General features: G+C 32.7%; 3 protein-coding genes and 1 pseudogene across 3 annotated transcripts; 1 reads left to right on the forward strand and 3 right to left on the reverse strand.

Annotated features, from left to right (window-relative positions):
• Positions 1-740: 740 nt before the first annotated feature.
• Positions 741-1266, reverse strand: LOC149398639 (phenylacetaldehyde oxime monooxygenase CYP71AN24-like). Its single transcript, XM_089615291.1, has one exon. It carries the CDS (start codon positions 1228-1230, stop codon positions 745-747), a length of 486 nt encoding a protein of 161 aa, XP_089471417.1. The 5' UTR covers positions 1231-1266; the 3' UTR covers positions 741-744.
• A 1251-nt stretch (positions 1267-2517) lies between these two features.
• Positions 2518-3304, reverse strand: LOC149398640 (phenylacetaldehyde oxime monooxygenase CYP71AN24 pseudogene; annotated as a pseudogene).
• Positions 3305-6925: 3621 nt separating this feature from the next.
• Positions 6926-8768, forward strand: LOC149398641 (valencene synthase-like). Its single transcript, XM_089614636.1, has 4 exons — positions 6926-6975; positions 7236-7377; positions 7692-7940; positions 8475-8768. Exons 1-4 carry the CDS (start codon positions 6926-6928, stop codon positions 8766-8768), a joined length of 735 nt encoding a protein of 244 aa, XP_089470762.1.
• A 3988-nt stretch (positions 8769-12756) lies between these two features.
• On the reverse strand, positions 12757-15029 carry LOC149398642 (phenylacetaldehyde oxime monooxygenase CYP71AN24-like). Its single transcript, XM_089615290.1, has 2 exons — positions 14087-15029; positions 12757-13507 (listed from the first exon to the last, which is right to left on the reverse strand). The coding sequence occupies exons 1-2, from the start codon at positions 15011-15013 to the stop codon at positions 12890-12892; spliced, it is 1545 nt and encodes a 514-aa protein (XP_089471416.1). The 5' UTR covers positions 15014-15029; the 3' UTR covers positions 12757-12889.
• Between the last annotated feature and the right edge of the window lie 5655 nt (positions 15030-20684).

The raw sequence follows: 20684 nt of genomic DNA on the forward strand, positions 1-20684 counted from the left end.
AGTTATGTCAAACGTTAAAATTGGCTATTTTCTTAATTTTTTTGTAAAAAAAATAGTAATATTTATGTCCTGATTCCGATTCCAATTACCTAACGGCCAGTCAAACAGGAATGACTCAATCATATCGAAATCACGAATGAGAGTCAGAGTTATTGGCCAAGAAAGTATTTTAAGCCGATACTCTGAAAATAAGGTTCAATAATACCCAAATTAAATTTTATTTTTTTTCATTCGTTCCGCTTAACTACTTTTCTCTAATTTTTTTTCCTATAAAGAATTTTTTTTTTTAAACATTAATCCCGACTGGGATCCTAAAAAAAATGTTAAACGAAAACAAAAATAAAAATAAAATAACAACTACGTAAGAAAAAAATCTAACATCACAAAATAGGGTACTGTGTGTTTGAAGGTATTTATATTTTTTCATTGCTCGGTTCTTGTTCCATTCGTGCTGATTCTCGGTTTTCTTTGTTAACTTAAAAGAGTATCAAAAAACTTGTATTCTATTTGTGCTGTTTGATTTCTCGATTATGAATTCTAAGGTAGCTTTATTATATATAGTAAACTGGAGATACATGCGACACATTTTGAAAACCAAAGATAGGAACTTAGCATTTCAATTAAGCACAAAGTATAAATATATATATATATATATATGATCATTGGCTTAATATAAAACTAAGAACAGCCAATAATTTAAATAACATGGTGATGAAATATAAAAGTGGACACGATGGTACAAGTCTACATTGAAGGAAAGAACTGTATTGGCACAGCATAAAGAGGAAATTTCTTATGAACAGTGATTCCGTAGATCTCACTCATGTCTATATCCTCAACTGATCCTCTTCCTTCTGGATATTTCCAATCAAACCAATACAACATATTGGCTATAACATATTCAATATTCAACGTAGCGAACGCCACTCCGGGGCAAATCCTTCTCCCGAACCCAAACGGGATGAACCGAAAGTCATGTCCACCTTCATAATCCAACTGATTTTTCTCAAACCTCTCTGGAATAAACTCCTCTGGATTGTCCCATAGACTCGGGTCTCTTTGGATCGCCCAAGCATTGACCAGGACTCTAGTCCTGGTCGGAATGTCATAGGGTCCAATCTTAGCCATCTCTGTGGTTTCGCGAGGAACGAGTAGAGGTACCGGAGGGTGTAGCCTTAGGGTTTCTTTGACGACATTTTTTAGGTAATCCATTCGGTTGATGTCGTTCATGTCTATCTTTTTCTTGCTTCCCCAAATCTTTCTGACCTCTTCTTTGGCTTTCTTCATTGCAGCCGGATTCCTCAACAACTCGGCCATTATCCATTCGGTCGTGGAGGAAGTAGTGTCGATTCCTGCTGCGACCATCTCCTGAAGATGTTTATGATAAAATTACATCATAAGCAAGTATTTTAAATCAGTTTAAGTATACTAATGAATCAATAAATAAACAAAAAAAATTAGGTAAATAGCCAATTAAAACGTTTGAAATTGCTATATAGCCAACATTTCGTAAATCATAGGTAAAATCATAAAGATGACATGACCTAATAAATGGAAGTAGTTATTTACCTAAGATTTACGTCTGTAAATATATGAAAGTGGTTATTTATCTAAGATTTACGAAACGTTGATTATTTAGCAATATCTACTGTAAATGTGGTTATTTACCTAATGGACCCATAAATAAATAAATATGTATTCCTTACTTCAAGATTATCTAGATGATTAACAATTTTAGTTGATTTTAAGGTTGCACACAAATATAATTTAGTTTAATGAGAATTCATTATTAAAAATCTCAATGTTCAAGGTTAAATTCATTATCAAGCGTTGTGATGCTAGTAAAAATGGGCATAATAACCACTTAAAATTTCTGCCCAGAATTAACCAGATTTGAATCCGTTAGTTTTAACTGGGCAGTTAAAATGAACCTTTTGAATTTAATTTTATTTATATATTCCGGTTGTTGACTCGTTTGTTTAATCGTTAACCGTTACCCCCTGTCAACTGCTGTTCTCAACTCTTGATACGAAGATTATGTTGTAATTGAAAAAGTAATAAAAAAGAAAATGAGCAAAACAGGTTTAAAAAAATGTGAAATAAAGTTTATTAAAAAAATGAAAATTAATGTCTTAAAAAAAAGAATATAATTTCAAGCTACGGTGTATTATTACATTGAGTGTTAATTGCTCGAGCTATTTTCTATCGAAAAGGTCCAAAATGAAAATGGAAGAAGTTATGACTTATGTCGTAACTTAATTAGCTTTTGAGGGCAAAATAATGGTGGCCATTAGCCTAATGTTATTCTTTCCGATGTGTGTGAGTGTGTGCGCACGTGTGTGTGTGTGTGAGAGAGAGAGAGAGAGAGAGAGAGAGAGAGAGAGAGAGAGAGAGAGAAAGAGAGAGACCTGAATAAGTGCCTTAAGGTTTTTTTCAGTGAGCTCAAAATCAGAATTCGGATCCTGCTGAATCCGAAGGAGAACATCCACAAAGTCTTCGGTACCCGATCCACTACCACTAGAAAGCCAGAGATTCCCTAGAAGTTGATCTCAGTCTTCTAACCAAACCACTAACTACGTCGACCCATCTCAAGCAATGAAAGAAATCTCCCACACTGAAGGACAAAAGTTGAGTCGACATTTTTTTCGTAAGCTCTCCAACTTTGTTCACCGAACCGTCCTCCTTTTGATAACATTTCCCTAAAATACTTCTAGAGACAGTATTTCCCGATGCTTCAATTATAATTTGGCTCAGATTTATCGCAACCCTACTATTATTATTATTATTAAGGCAAGCATTTCTAACCCTATCGACTATAACACCGACCTCTTGCTCTCTCACTAGCTTAAAGGATTTTACCATCTTGAGGCTCAAGAGGTTTATGACGCAAATCTTCCGAGCACTTCTCCAATACTCGCCGTAGGGAGAGAAAGAGATGTTGTCGCCGCCGAGTAGAAGGATATCGCTCGCTAGGGTTTTGGGTCGACCAGAGAAGATAATGTCGTGTGACTTGACCATCTCGCGGATAATATCCGGAGACGAAATGACGAGGGTTGAGACTTGCCCTAGCTTTAGATACAATAAGGGACCGTATTTTTCGGAGAGAGTGGTGTGGGACGTTCCCTAGCTGATGGAGGTTTCCGATTATGGGGAGCCTCGGGGGAGATGGTGGTAGATTTTTTGACTCTCGGCCTAAAGCTCTGCGGCGGAGATAGAGAATTGAGGCGAGCAATTGAATGAAAAGGAAAAGGAAGAGAACGAAAAGGTCACTGGTGTTAAAAAGTTCTAGTGATAAGAAATCCATTTTTTTTTTTTGTATTGTTCTATAGTAGACCATGGATTGTTGTTGAAGATGGGTCAATAAATAACACTCATAAAGTGTCTGCAGTGCTGTAGTATTAATTTTTATTGTGTATGAGTATCTGTAATTGTTGTGTTAAATTAAAAAGCGTGATTAGAAACAGTTATATTCAGCGAATAAATACCCTTCAATTATTAGTTAAAACGTTGATTGCATTATTTTGATGGGTATAGTGTAAATGAATTACAATATAACACTATGTATAAGCTATAAAGTGTTGCTAATTCGATATATATCTACGAAAACTCATAACTGACTAACTCATTTCACCAACTGTCTAATCATAAGCTATTATATAGAAATTTTATTATTATGGGCTCATATATATAATGAAGATGATTAGCCATATACATCAATTTGTCTTTGAAAAGCTTATTATTACACTTGAGGAAATTCATCACATCCTACTAGACTAAAATAATTTGGATATATAGCCACTTAAAAGAAGGGATGTAAAATCCTAAAATTGTTCATTAAAATCTCTTTTAAATCTACTGAATCTATTTTTAAGAGAGAAGTCAAAACACTTGCTATCAAAATTTTGTAATCTTGTGTTAATAGAAGGTTGTTATAGTAAATACACCTTAGTTATAAGCTGCCACGTTTACATAAGTACTGTTGCAATTTTTTTTATAATAGTTGAAATGTTGGCTAAATAAAATTTTAAAGAACTCACGTGGCCTACCTTAGCATTATTATTTTTATTTTTGGTTTTTATCAATTACAAATTAACATGTAATTATGTGCAGCTACGCGCACCATGCATGGGCGCATTTGAAGATAACCAACAAGTAAAGATGACCTTTTGATCACAAATGCAACTTTCATGGTGTGAAGATATACAAATTAAAGCGAAAAAAGTTATTGACTGGGCTAATAAATTGTGCTCAATAATACAAAGTTTTATTCACTTTCTTTAAGAGGCAAAACTCTGAGATTCATATATTATGTTAGAAAATAATTATCGCATGTAAAGTTTAGAGGAAAATTTGCATTTAAAGATTATAAGAAACAATATTATCTTATTTTATGCCATTTAAACATAAATTTATTTTTTATGTTTGGTTTGGGTACCATTTTCCCTTTTGATTTATACAAGAATATTATTATAATCCCTAGTTAAACAATCTATTTTATTATGTCCTTAAAATGAATATAGATTCCCTAAAAAATGCACTTTAGCTTTGAATGTTAAAGTTTTTACTAATTTATGCTATTTCTAATATTATATTTTGAAGCTGTTTGAACTTTCCACACTTCTAAAAAAAAATCTTATATTATTCTAAAAAAAAGTTTAAACATATTTCTTATAACTTCATTGATAATAAATGTGTGCATCAATTAAAAATATATATGAGCCACACATGAACCAAGGTTCTAAATGACGACGATTTTCGTCGGAATTCGGCATCGGCACCGCTGCCAGAGCCTCAACGGCTGGCGAAAAGCTTCTTTTCGTTTATTGTTGTTTTTCGATTTGTTGTCGTTTTTTTTTTTTCTGAATTTCGTTATCAAAATTAAGAGAAAATTTGGCTTGGCTGAGATTTGAACTCAGGCCCTTACATTATGGGAGCAAAACCACTTCCCACCCAATCAAGTTGCCATTTTAAAATAGTTGTACAGTTTTGATATAAATTATGTAAATCAATAATTATAATATAAAAATCAATATAAAAAAGAAATAATATTAAATTTATAAAATACCTAGTATTAATTTATAAAAGAATGTGTAACATATAAATTTAAAAGTATTATTGACATAAATTTTACCTACGTTTAAAAAATAAAACATATATATATATATATATATATATATTAAATTTAATATATATGTATATAAAAATATTTATACAACTATATATATGTATTGGGTATAAATATTTATTAGACATTATATTTGATGCAAAATCAATTAGGTATTGAAGATTATATAATCTAGTTGACATAAATTTCAAGTTTAAAAATTGAAAGATATTATATATACATAACATATCATGTAATATTATTTTCATTCGGTTTTTCGTCGGTATACCGGTTTTTCATAGAAACGGTATTTGAAAATAGTATATTAATTGTTTTTTTTCATATTTTATTCGTTCGATTTTTCATCGATGTGTCGGTTTTTCGTAAATCAAAAGATTCGAAATGGTATCAAAAACAACATTTCGAACTTCGACAGGAATTGGTAGAAAGACAAAAAAAACGTGTGATACCACAAAGTTGTATACAAAAATATGCAATTCAGTAAAAATAACCCTTTGCTGAAACTGGAAATTTCGATAAGCCCTTTGATTTTTTTAAGAAGACTTCCAGCTGATCATAGCTGCAGGGAAGATATTGAAATTGGATATCTTTCAGAAGCCTCGAAGAGCTCGCCATCCAAATAATTTTAGAGTTTTTGAAGGCTAGTCATTTCAGACTAAAAATCTCATTATTTAGCTTTGCAGAATTATCACAACAGATCTTGTTCCCCATGGGCCATCTTGAAAACTATGATATCCTTCAAATCTACTGAATTTATTTTTTAAAAGAAAAAGTCAAAACACTGTCTATGAAATTTTTGTAATGTAGTGTTAATTACATAAGTGTTGCTATTTTTTACAATAGTTGAAATTATCCTATATAATTAAAAAACCCCCCAAAATACTGTAGTAACTACAGTACCTCTATTTTATTTAATAATATTTACTTTATTCTTACACTTTATATATGCATACGTTATTTCTTTTTTTTTTTATATATCATCTATATACACACATACAGTCATAAGTTAGGGGTTGGGTTTTCTTATATCAATTTAAAATTTTCTTTTATAAAAAACTTGAACCTTTTATCTCCTATATAGGTTGTTACATATACATATAATTCATATGGACAAAAATATAAACATAAATTGATTGTGACCGATTAAAAAATTTATATATATATATATATTCCAAATTGAGTTTCTCTATTTGTAAATCAATTTAAAAATTGTGTATTATCAATTCTTAGCTTTATTTATACGTGATACATTTTAGTTTTGTTATATTTAGCATATATAAAATCATTTCTTAAGAATATAAATACAATATCATAATTTATAGCTTATAAATTTATTATATATAATCATCTTTTATGAATATGAATAAAAGGTCATAGTAATAGCTTAAAATTTTATTATTACATATATTTTCTTTCAAAGTACACAAGTGTATTTTATAGTCCATTACAATTTTTTAAATATATATTTAGCATGTAAAATTTAAATTTCTTCAAAATATTACAACTTTATGAAATTTAATTCCCGTTGCAACGCTCGGGGTAAAATGCTTGTCTTGTCTAAATAACAATTTAATTTAAATGTTTCATATGGCCTACTTTAGCATTATCATTTATATTTTTGGTTTTTTTATTAATTACAAATTAACATGTAGATTACGTGCAGCTACGCGAACCATTTTTAGTCAGGGATCGAAATCTCAAGAAAACAGGTCGAGAACTGACCGAGAACCGGAAAATAGATAGGTCACAGTACGATTCTTTACAAAATTGGAGTTTTTCCTTAGAACCGGGGTAAACCGGATGGGAAACAGTCCCGTTCCCGGTTTGAAGATTCCAGCTTGGTTCGGTTGGTTTTTTTTTTCTAGAAAAACCATTGGTATATAACCGAATGTCGAAAACATATTTCAAAATCATGCCGAAAACTAGGTCTTTGTTTCATGTCGCCGCTTTGAAGCTTTCTCACACATTACCATTGTGGAAAAATCGGGGAGCTCCGAGCATTTACCAAAGCAGTTCACAGGTTTGTCGATTTTTTAATCACAAACATGAACTACATGAAGTAAATTATATGCTTAATTGTAATTATTTTGATATATCTACTATTTTTCAGTTGGAATATCAACTGTATACACCAACTTCCGAAGTACATGAAATACATTTTTAAGTCATTGTTAGATCTATACGACGAGATTGAGGAATGGATGGAAAAAGAAGGAAAGGGATCATATCGAGTTCAATATGCTAAAGATGTAGTAAGTAATTAACTCTATGCTTATATATTCAATTTCTTGTTACTAGAAATATAAGTCAATATGTAGTTGAATTTTTTCTTGAATTCATTTTCAGAAACATCGTGCTTGCATTTTTATAGAGCGAATAAGCTTAGATTTTAGTTTATGAATTAGGATGCATATACGTGTCATTGCTAGTATATGCATTCCCATGCAACTATTTTGTAGACAATGATGTTATTGCATACGTACATATTTTCAGAAATTTCTTTGGTAAAAAATATAGGATCTTCGTATCTAACTGATTAAATTAATCATTCATGGAACCCCACTAGATGAAAGAAATGTGCCAAGCGTACTTGAAAGAAGCCGAATGGTGTAAAAAAGATTATGGGCCTACAATGGAGGAATATATGGAACATGCTTTAGTGACATCTGGTCAGTGCCTTTTTGCTATCAGTTCTTTCATTGGGATGGGAGATATTGCGACCGAGGATGCTTTTGAATGGACATCTAAATATCTCAAAATCATTCGTGCCGGGTCCGTTATTACTAGGCTTATGGATGACATCGTTACTCATAAGGTACACATGATAATATATATATATATATATATATATATATATATATATATATATATATATTAAATATGACTTTCACGTCATTTTTACTAGGATTATGAAACATCATTACTCATAATAATAAGGTACATCAAATACATATTTCAGGATTATATAGTTAAAAGTTTTTTTAAAAGATTTTATACTATGCATTCATAAAGTTCTAAACAAGTGAATATTAAATTTTCATTATTATTATTATTATCATGGGTCTTTTAGTTATATAAACATTTGACTTAAAATGTTTTATATAATAGCTAATTTTTTGTTAGTTTTTTGTAAATAGTCACCTCAACTTATTTACGACACTAAAAAAAAAACCCAAAATAAGCGTGGATGGTTTTGGATATTTTTGTATTTTTTTAGTGCCGTAAATAAGTTGAGTCGGTTATTTACAAAAAAATTAAAAAAAATTGATTATCTAGCAATTTTTGGATTGACTAATTTTTTGAATAATTATTATTATTATTATTATTATTATTATTATTATTTTTGTAGTTTGAGCAGAAGAGAGGGCATGTTGCATCAAGTGTTGAGTGCTACATGAAGCAATATGGTGCGTCGGAGGAAGAAACGTACAACATATTTCGTAGGAAAATTAAGGAAGCGTGGAAGGATATGAATGAAGAGTTTATTGAGCCTAGGGCTGTGCCAATACCTCTTCTTACACATACGATGAATTACACACGGGTTATAGATCTTTTATACAAAGACGGCGATAATTTCACCCACGCACGAGGACTCATGAAAGATCTCATCAACTCTATGTTCGTTGACTCTATTCCAATGTGACAAATAAAGCTTTACATTTATTTTCCGCGTTTTCATAATATTTCTATTATATTTTGTAAAATAAAACATTTTTAATGTGGTTTGTAGTGTTGTATTGAAGATAAAGACATTGTGAATCTCAATATGGCTTGAGAAACCTTTATCTCTTGTGTGTGTATATTTTAAAGCTTTAATGTAATCTTTAATATATTATATATGACATTAATTACTAAGTATGTACTTTGAAGGTTGTTCAATAGGTTTGTAGGACTACTAGTTGAACAGTAATAATTATGATATAGCGGATCACATGAACAAACAGTTATGAGAAAGTAAAAGTTATATCACTGAATTAACTGTTAATTATTGATTTAATACTTATATCCCTCGAATGCAATTTTATTAGATCATAATATTAATTAATTAGCCAAGAAAGCAATTAATTGAGTGTTGTTCGGTAACATGGATTATGGATATCCCACCCTGGTTGTATGCTTTTAATCAGGCTACTGATTTGGCATAATTTCTAATCATTTTGCTTATTCAAACAAAAATAAAATTCCAAGTAAAAAAAAATAATATAATAAAAATCTGAACGAAGGCTCGAAGTAAATGAGAACATTTAAAGGCGCTCTGATATATGTTATAGAAATAGCTATCTCCACACAAATTCCAATGGAATCCAATTATTAAGTTGTCATATACTTTTCTGATCCATGGTCCTGGTCCACACTCCACACCTATCCATTTTATTTATTTATTATTTTAGTGATACCCAGCCACTTGGAAGTATGCCTTGATCGCTTCTAGCCAGCAGAATTTGTTCATTTAAACGGGGGGTTTTTTTTTTTATATAAATAATATCGAAGGCTAATATTCATATTTCCTGAATATCTTTTACAAGCATTGCACTACTTAATATACACGAAAAATTGTGGTTAAATGTTTAGGGTTGTTAGGATTAGTTTTTTTTTTTTTTTGGTCGGTAGAAAGTGAAAAAGCAAGTTTAAAATATTGGATTTGCATAATAACCAAAAATCATTTAAAATTAGTGAAATAATCAAAGTGTGCAAATAAACAAATTTCAAATTTTTTTTTTCCCTTGGATTAATTTTTTTTGAAAATGATAAATTGCTTAAAATAATTGTAAAAAAAATAATAATTTTGGTGTAAAAAAAATTTGACTGTAATTTTGACTGCTCTATTGAAAATTTAAAATTTTGGTTATTTTACTATTCAATTAATTTCATATGGTATAATTTTTCCTTTATGGATTTTGGAGATTGTAATGCTCTAATATTGGAAAAGAAATATAGCACGCTATTGTCGATAATAGCAAATTTTCCATTATTACTTGTTACAGACTCAGGCTGGGCCTCATAAGCAGGCTTAGCTTTCCTCCTGTGGGCTTTAGCCTGCAGTGCTTCTGGGCTAAATTCCAATGTTTTGGCTTAAGTTAAAAAAAAATCTGCTGGGCCTAAAATGAATTCATTGGCCTAAAATTTATTAAAGTGCAAATTAAATGAGCCATATATTCTGAAAAGATTTTGAAATTTTTATTTGAATAGGCCTAATAGATCAATTAGATCGGATATATTCATAAAAAGAGAAATACATAAAAATCAGTTGATCTATTCATGTTGTTAATAGCACTAGACATTTATTTTATTTTATATCAAATGACCATTCTTGCTTTATTTCATGGAATGAATGTGCATGATTTATTTATTTATTCTTTTGAGCTTTGTTGCAAACTTCGAAATTTTTGTTCAACTTTATTGCTTTTATTGCAATAATTTAATAATTAGGATATATTTTAATAAATTAGTAGACTTTGTGAGAAAGCTAATAAAAGACTAATAAGCAGTTATGTATACGAGAGTGCCTCATGCACCTCCTGTGATGCTGGTGGATTTAATAATTACTCAGATTGTCAAAATTATAAATTAATATAAGCTTATCAAAGCTAGATTATAAAGGAGTAGTATTGTGAGGAACCATTTTTCGGATCGTCTTAATTTATCTACTTTTTTAGTTTTGTTAAATTTGTTATAAACTGTTTCGTTTTCAGTTTATGATTGCTGCGATGCCGTCAATATTGAGGCTCCGTTCTCTATTAGTTTATAAGAGAAAGTTGTTTCTAAAGTCGATTCTCTTTTAAAATTATATGTAAGTTGTAGGCTTTTGAATGCGACTTTTATTTATATTTAGTGCGTAATACTTATAAAGGCCCATTTTATTAATGGTTCATTAGGTAAATAACCATATTTATAATTTGAGATTAGTGCGTAATACTTATAAAGGCCCATTTTATTAATGGTTCATTAGGTAAATAACCATATTTATAATTTGAGATTGTTAAATAGTTAACGTTTCGTAAATCTTAGATAAATAGTCACGTCCATATATTTACATGTGTAAATTGACGTAAATATCTCTCATTTTTATTTCAATGAAAATGTAAATCAGGAATGTCACGTCATCATTATGGCTATTTAACTAAGATTTACGAAACGTTATAACAATTTCAAACGTTTTAGTTGGTTAATTATCTAATTTTTTATTTTATTAATATCGTATATATGAATGTTTTGCATATTTTGTTGCCTGAGAGTCTTAGGCAACAATAAACCCTAAAAATATCCACAAACTAGAGTAAAAAAAAATATCCACAATAGCAAATTTCGTGGTTAGCTTTATTTGGGTAGTTATGGTGTCAGACAACTCAGTAGGTGCAGTCATAGTTATTTTTATTGCATTGCAGAGACAACTCAGTAAGTGTGCGTCTTATTTGGGTAATTATGGTGTCAGATTTCACCAGCTGGGATCTTTGGAATATTTTGCCTATATTTGAGTTTTCAACTTCTTTTCAAGATGTTCACACATACAATCATTTAAAAGCTGATTACGAGGTGGCATGATTGCAACCTCTCGTAAACATCTAATATATATGATTCTGACAAAAAAAAACATCTAATATATACGATTTTCGTAGTATTATATAACTATTGAACAACTTCCGTCCGAATTTTTTTTACCATATATTGTTTCAATTTATTTTTTGTCAGAAATCTGACACCATAATTACCCAAATAAGATGCACACTTACTGAGTTGTCTCTGCAATGCAATAAAAATAACTATGACTGCACCTACTGAGTTGTCTGACATCATAACTACCCAAATAAAGCTAACCACGAAATTTGCTATTGTGGATATTTTTTTTTACTCTAGTTTGTGGATATTTTTACTATATATATTAATCACTTTTGTTAATATCGTAGACTATTTTTTTTTTAAACGGTCCTCGTAAAAACCTCTCCATGGCCTCATAGTCGTATTTTGGTGATGTATGTGAAAACTTTTATTTTTGAACAAGCAACAAGTTTATCGACATAATAATTTACCCGTAGGTAATAATCATCCGTAATTTGTTAGAATTCGACACACAAATTCGACCTAAAATAAAAAAACAAAATTCGCAAAAAACAAAATTAGCACACACAGATTTATAATGGTTCACTTTCCCAACTTAGCGAGCGATTTTCTCGTTTGGCTTCCGACGATATGTACTTCTCCAACGAATCGTTGGGCAAGAACTCGTAAACTAGGGCTCGCTTGAACCCGTCAGCACAAAATCCAACCAAGCGAACCACCTTGACGTGGCGAACAGAGACGATAGAGAGATTGATGAAGAGCACTTTCATTGATTGAGTTTGACAAATTAACTGGTTAACCAATCAGTTGCTTTACACATAAATACAATACTGAGATCTATTCTCCACCTTCTAACTCTAACTGAGTAAGATCTGACAGTTGACACTTAATATGCTCAAGATTTCTTACATAAAGTTTTTGAAAACATATGATCAACACAGCAGCACGAACTCGAAACTAACATCCCCTATCTACTAACCAGCTTTTCCATCTAAATATTGTAAGCAACAAGCAAAAAAAGGTTTGATAATCATTTAAAAATGATAGATATAACATATTAAAATGCCAGCACACTATGACATTTAAAACAAGGAACAACAAAGAGTTTACATCACCAGGGATGAAAGATAAAAATTACAATGATAAAGATATAATGTTTGGAACATTATAGCTATATAGTTTTTTTTTAAATGTGGCTTGTAACATTCAAGGGAAGAACTGTGTTGGCACAGCATGAAGAGGAAATTTCTTACGAACAGCGAGTCCATAGATCTCACTCATGTCCATATCCTCAGCCGATCCTCTTTCTTCTGGATATTTCCAATCAAACCAATACAACATATTGGCTATCACATATTCAGTGCTAAAAGTACCGAAAGCAACAGCGGGGCATCCTTTTCTCCCGAAACCGAACGGCATGAACTGGAAATCATCGCCGGTAAAATAATCCAGCGGATTTTTCTCAAACCTCTCTGGAATAAAATCTTCTGGATCGTCCCATAGACTCGGGTCTCTCTGGATCGCCCAAGCGTTGACCACGATTCTCGTCTTGGCAGGAATTTCGTAGGGTCCGATCTTAGCCACGTCATTGGTTTCGCGAGGGACTAGTAGAGGGAGCGGAGGGTGGAGCCTAAGGGTTTCTTTTACGACATTTTTTAGGTAACCCATTCGATCGATGTCATCCTTGTCAATCTTTTGATTCTCTGCCCCGATCTTTCTGACCTCTTCTTGGGCTTTCTTCATCACTATCGGGTTCCTTAAGAGCTCAACCATTACCCATTCCGTCGTGGAGGAAGTAGTTTCGATTCCTCCGGCCACCATGTCCTGCATATATTTATGATGAAATTCAAAGACTATGTTATTAATTTCTTATGTATTACTATATTAAATAAATATTCAACGAAGAGTATCTTATTAGTTTGCTCAATTATAAACTCTTTTGTTGGTTCTTATATCTCTTTCTATAACGTGGGATTCTTAACAAGCTAAAAAAAGGCTATCATGATATGATAAATGAAAATCGGAAAATGAAAACTAGTATATATGTCTTTATAAATAAAGAGTATAATTTCAAGGTACGGCTAATAATACGTAAAAAAGAAGTACGTGTTGGTAAAACTTAAGTATTAGATGCTAGAGTCATTTTATATCAAAAAGCTCCAAAATAAAAATGGCACTTCTAAGTTTGGTTTTTAACATAAGAAATGAGAATATATATATATATATATATATATATATATATATATATATATATATATATATATATATATTAAAGGTGGTTAATCTTTCAAGGCATGATCACAAATAATCCATTTTCTTCAAAGTGTTAAAATTATTTGTAAATGAGAGAGAGAGAGAGAGAGAGTGAGAGTGAGAGAGAGAGAGAGAGAGAGAGAGAGAGACCTGCATAATTGCCATAAGTTGGTTTTCAGTGAGTTCGAAATCAGAATTCGAATCTTGCTGAACCTGAAGGAGAACATCCACAAAGTCTTTGGTATCTGATCCACGACCACTAGAAGCCTTGTGTTCTTGAATAATAAGGTCAAGGAAAGAATTAAATTCCCTAGAAGTTGACCTCAATCTACCAGCCAAACTAGTGACCACATCTAACCATCCCAAGCAAGGAAAAAAATCTCCAAAACTGAAGGAAAAAAGTAAAGCGGATATTTCTTTCAAAATCTCTCCAACTTTGTTCAGCGAACCGTCTTCCTTTCGATGACTTTTCCCTAAAATACACGTAGAGGCTATATTGTTTGAGGCTTCAATCAAAATTTGGCTCAGATTTATTGCTACCCCGTTAGTATTATTAAGGCAGGATTTTCTAACCATATCAACTGCAACACTGACTTCTTGCTCACTCACTGGCTGAAAAGATTTGATCTTCTTCAGGCTCAAGAGGTGTACCGCACAAAACTTCCGAGCTTTTCTCCAATACTCTCCATAGGGAGCGAAAGCAATGTCGTTATTGAAAAGGATGTCGCTTGCTAGGGTTTTGGGTCGACTCGAGAAGACAGTGTCATGTGACTTGACGATCTCCCGGACAATATCCGGAGACGAAACGACAAGGGTTGAGACTTGCCCTAGCTTTAGATACAGTAAAGAACCGTATTTATCGGCAAGAGCTCGGAGAGAGAGGTGTGGGACATTCCCTAGCTGATGGAGGTTTCCGATTATGGGGAGCCTCGGAGGAGACGGAGGTAACTTTGACTCTTTGCCTAAAGCTCTAGTTCTGCGGAGATAGAGAATTGGAGCAAGCAATATGAAAATGAGAAGGAAGAGTAAGAATAGGTCATTGTTGCTTAAAACTTCTTCTAGTGATTGGAAAACCATATTTCTGATTGTTCTTCAAAAGACCTATGGATTGATCCTGGTTAAATAATCCTCAATGTTGCTAGGGATATATGGGTCAATTACGAAAATAAGATTTTGATTAGTTTATGCTTCAGGACAGCGAAACGTGTATATTTTCCTTCAATAGTGTAGTGCATGTATACTATAGTATATGAACTATTACGTGGTCGTTTGACTCATGTAATCCAAACAGTAAGAAAATGGCCATATGTCAGTATTCTACCATTATGATGAATGGACACCAAAATCAACCATCATCATAAATTAAATGGACCATAGTTAAGATGGTTAATTTAAAACACAATGGTGATTAATTTGATTTAATTATTACGTATGCTGTCAATTGCGAACGACTAGTTAAGAAATCAGAAGTTCCATAGAGATGAAAGACCATGAAGGTTAGGTCTTTTTTCTCATTTTGATGGACATTAATAATTTAGTTTCCTGTTTCAAAACGATGATTGGTTGCGTGTTGCCTGATTTGTAGTCTTGTTTAATGGATAATATTTATTAATTTTTTTTTCAAGTAATTTTTTGTGTGTAAATGGGCAAGGGTAATATTGTCATTTTTGTTGGGTAATAATGCTGAATAGCTAAATAATAAAAATTATCCAAACAATAGCTACTTTACAATTTTAAAAATTTAGGAACGGTGAGTTAACTATACCCCTAAATTTTACTATTGTATAAGTTGGAATATATGTGGATTTTTTATTCTACGGACAAGGACAAAATTTTCGCCTGCAACAAAACTGCGACAAGTCGATTGTAACAGGCCGTAATAGGGCTGCAACAAAGATGTGAATTTTTTTTTTTTTTTACTATATTTCTAATTTTCTATATAAACATATATATCTAATTTTTATATATGGAGACATTGATCTATTTGATTAAATTGCACATGATATTTACTTAATGAGAAGTCAAAAAACTTCAATTAATGTCTAGAAGTATTTTCTTGCGATAAAACTTAGTGAAGTCGTATAAAATTTCAATTCTGGAGTTGGAACAAAATATGTGGCAATTTGGAAGAGAGATAATTGACTGGAATGAATTATTTAAGCAGATTCCAGCTCTTATTTGCTGGGAAAATATTAATATTGGACCTCACTCCTGGCCTGTCTTTATCTTATTAAAGAGTATCAGTGGTCTTTTTCAGAAGCCTCTAAGCTAGCCAGCCAAATTATTGTAGTTTTGTAGGACCTTTTGGAGATATATTAGAACGTTTAAAGCTGTTTCAGTTTGAAAATATCATTATTTAGCTTTGCTGGGACCACAACAGATCTTGTCCCCCATGGGCCATCTTGAAAATTATGATCTGCCAGAAAAAAAAAAAAAACAATAATTTTGCTCTATTTTTTGTGTAATAATAATTTTTCTTGTAAAATATTATGTACATAATTTTGCTTCCGTCTAAACACAGTTTCAATTGATATCGGAGGGGACATCTTGCGTTCTTGAGTGTGTTCCTCATGTGCTTAATCTCTCTAGTGCGACTCAGAATTAAATAGTAACAAATGGCTATTGTATATCATATGTACAATCTCTCTAGTGCGACTCAGAATTAAATAGTAACAAATGGCTATTGTATATCATATGTATTTCTAATTATACTTTATATTGAAATTTATCAATATATATGTTTGAGGGATATACACTGAAGAAGTCCATAATTATTCCGAGTTGCCACATAAAAAAATACCAAGTAGAAAAGCCTTGGAGCCACACCGAATGAGAAACGAGCATGACCATAAGGTGAGGTCCAATAACCTCTTAACATAATCGAGAAGATCATAAAAATTAGCGTTACTAAAAAATTAGGTTAACTTGAAACAAATGTTTACTATGACCACATAAACACCAAATAATTTTTAAAGTCCCCTAAGCGCACTTGGTTAACAAATAAATGTCGTAATATTACATGACACAAATGGTTATCAAAATAATTGTTCAGACGTAGGATTTCAAAACAAGCCTGAACATTAGTCTTCTAGAGACTCGTACGAAATTCAAGTGTAGCAAGGGATTCACTTGTCTTCACTTTACCTATTTTTAGCAACCTCATTTACTTTATATCTATACTTCTTGTATTGAGATTAGTGTAATACAATAACAATCCGACCTAGATTATCGTTGTATCGACGGAATCTGCATGGCATACATTATACTCTACGCCGAGACAATTGTTGTATATTGTTTTTGTCATTAACAGTTTGGCGCTAAAAGTAGGGGAATAATGTTGAAGTGCGGTGGCGAGTGCTACCCAAGAGACAAGCGGAGGAAGTTCATCATGGAGAGGGATCGAACACCACAATCAAACTCTGCCGCTATCCATTAAAGAGATAGTATAGATGATCTTTCAGCCTAGCTTTCCTAAGAAGTTCCAAAGAGATGCAAGAGCGTCTACTATATACCTAGAAAAGAAGAACAAAGAGCTCGAAGAAACGATCAAGTCTCGATGGATCACAATGCATGTACGGTGGTCATTCCCAAGGACGACTGCCCTTGCTAAAGGCCTTAAAAAGGAGATAGATGATGATGACAATAGGTCTAAGAAGACCAGAAGTCATGCCATAAATACATATGAAAATGGAGTTGCGATGATGATAGTGATATATCCAACTACAACAGAGAAGCATAAGATCGCCAATAGGTATCAAACCATCTGGTGTGAACCCTGGGTCTAATTAAAGATACAAGGTCACCGAAGAGAGTGTGAGTACAACTCAGACAAATTATCAAAGGTTAAAGCGTCGGATCGAGTAAGTGGCGCTCGGACAAAAGAATAACATCCCGTTGGAATGAGAAACAACATCATCCTCTACGGTAATGATATTAAATTACATCTCGCATGAAGGTTTCAGGATTCCAAGTATCATCTCGTATGATGGAAATTTTGATCTCAGAGACTACTTTGACACCTTCAAATCTTGGATGTCCCTTCAATGAGAGAGTCCCTAAGTAATGTGGCATGCCTTTCTCGATTACCTCAATCAGAACTACTAAAAAGTGGTATAAAAAATTGCACCACCCAAACTCAATTGTATCGTGGAGACAGTTACGCAAGATATGCATGGAACAATTTGTGGGATCAAAACCTGGTCGAATCAGATATAAGTCCTCAAAAGACTAGATACAGTGCTACTCGGAGCAAGCTATTATTGTGGATGATCTAAACGCGGGCTTCAAATTATTAGGACTTACCTCTTTCTACGCATTGATTCAGTATTCTTGTTGTCACTATTAAAAATATGGTCATCGAGACTATATTAAATTCCTCCTAAAAGCTTAGAAGTATATCCACTGAAGAGGATGAGATAGCCATTGGAGTGATGGAAATGCCGAAGGGTCAGTATGACGAGAGAGAGAGAGAGAGAGAGAGAGAGAGAGAGAGAGAGAGAGAGAGAGCGACTAGTGAGGCTGAGGATTGTATTTTTAATCTTATGTAATGAATGGCTCAATACAAAGTTCTTATATAGTGTCATAACGGACTCTAATTGTTCGCTTATTTGCATTAACTCAGCATCAGCTTTACACATAAGCATACTCTACTAATACATGTAAGCAACAAACAATACATATACGTAATACAACATTGATCAACAGTGCCCCTCAAGCTAAGTTCCATGCACAACACAGGTTAGCTTGGAACACAAGTCATGAAACCTTGGAATTGATAGTGCTTTCGTGAATAGATCAGTTAGTTGACTCTCAGATGGTACATAGTAAATATCAAGCACCTTGAGCATGACCTTTACTTTAACAAAGTGCACGCGCGTCTATTTTAATGTGCAGAGTCCTTGCGTAGTATACATGATTTGATGCCAAGGAAGTGACTCTCATATTGTCACACCACATCACAGCACAAGGATCACTTGACAGCTTCAACTCACTTAGAAAACTCTGGATCCACACCACTTATACAGTAGCTTTAGACAAGGCCCTATACTCTACTTCACAGCTTGATCTAGCGACCACTCTTTGCTTTCTAGACACCAACTCACTAAACAATCGTTCAGAAACAAACAAAAACATGTTGTGGACATTCGATCCTCACTTGAGCTTTCCCAATAAGCATTAGTGTAATACACTATGCTCAGACTCTTTGCATTGCCTAAATATGAGAACTCAGTGCCTTGATCTAAGGACCCTCTGAGATACCTTAGTATTCTCTTACAAGCACTATAATGTTCCACAGAAGGAGCTTTCAAAAATTGACTTAGCTTATTTACATCAAAGGCTATATTTGATCTTGTCAATGTAAGATATTGAACAACCCTTATTGTATTTCGATATACACAGTCTCTTGTAAAATGTCATTGAGAAAGGCATTGTTGACATCCACTTGTTGAATAGGCCAACCAAATTGAGTAGAAACTGTGAAGAGCACTCGAATTGTTGAGTGTTTTGCTACAAAACTGAAGGTGTCAAAGTAGTCAACACTTGTATTTTTTTGAAAACCACGAGCAACAAGTCATGACTTGAGTTTATCCAACGAGCCATCTGTTTTAAACTTAGTCTTGAACACCCATTTGTCAAAGATAACATTCATATCCACATCCCTAGGCACTATAATCCATGTACCATTTCTCATAAAGGCATCATATTCATGTCTCATAGACAACATCCCCTCAGGGTCACGAAGAGCTTCTCTGGAAATTTGTGGTTCAATGGGCAGTTTGTTGGCTATAAAATCAACTAAAAGGGCTCTTGGTTTGAAAATTCTTGCTTTAGATCTAGTTTTCATAGTGTGAGAATTTTGAGTGACATGAAGTGGTGGTAAGAGAGAGACATAGATGTAGAGATGGGAATGGGACTGACACATGGAATGGCTGAGGATGATGATGATGACGACAATAGGGATGAACTGAACTGATGATGAGCAGACTCAGAGTGACTGGGATTTAGCACAGACACAGACTGATCAGCAAATGCACCAGAACTGGAATCATTTACGACATATGTATGCAAAGAAGATGGCATATGAGTAAAAGTAATATGCCGCTGAGATGGTGAGTAAGAGAGAGATCTGGACACATATGGGGGAAAGAGAGACACATATGGGAACTCAGACTCAACAAATTTGACATCTTTGACAATATACAAACGATCACTTTGTTCTAGTAGACATCTATAACCTTTGCGATGACCACTAGGTCCTAGAAATACATTTTGTGGACTTAAAATATAGTTTGTGAGAGTTGTAAGGCCTGAGAAAGGGATAACGTGCATACCCAAAGACTTTCAAAGAGGTGAGATTTGGTGATTTAGCATAGAGAACCAGAGATGGTGACTTGTTTTGCAAGGACATGGATGGAAAGACATTGATAAGAGACTCACCTATGAAAAATGAGTCCCACCAAAAGTGAAATGGTAAGTGGGCTTGAGACAACAATGTTAAACCAATTTCCACAATGTGTTGATATTTTCTCTTTGGGATTCCATTTTGTTGGTATATATGTAGACAAGAATAAATGTGTTTTATGCCTAACTTTTCAAAGATAGAAACAAGAGATCTATATTCATCACCATAGTCAAAGTGAAACACTTTGATTTTCATTAAAAAAAAAACACTAACGCTCTACAAAGGCATTAAATCTGAGAAAGGTGTTTAGAGTTTCAAATTTTAGTTTGAATGAAAAGATCCAAG

This window comes from Urtica dioica, chromosome 5, assembly GCF_054948205.1.
Source record: "Urtica dioica subsp. dioica isolate 48M chromosome 5, U.dioica_male_clone48M_v1_H2, whole genome shotgun sequence".
In the NCBI taxonomy this organism is placed as follows: Eukaryota; Viridiplantae; Streptophyta; class Magnoliopsida; order Rosales; family Urticaceae; genus Urtica; species Urtica dioica.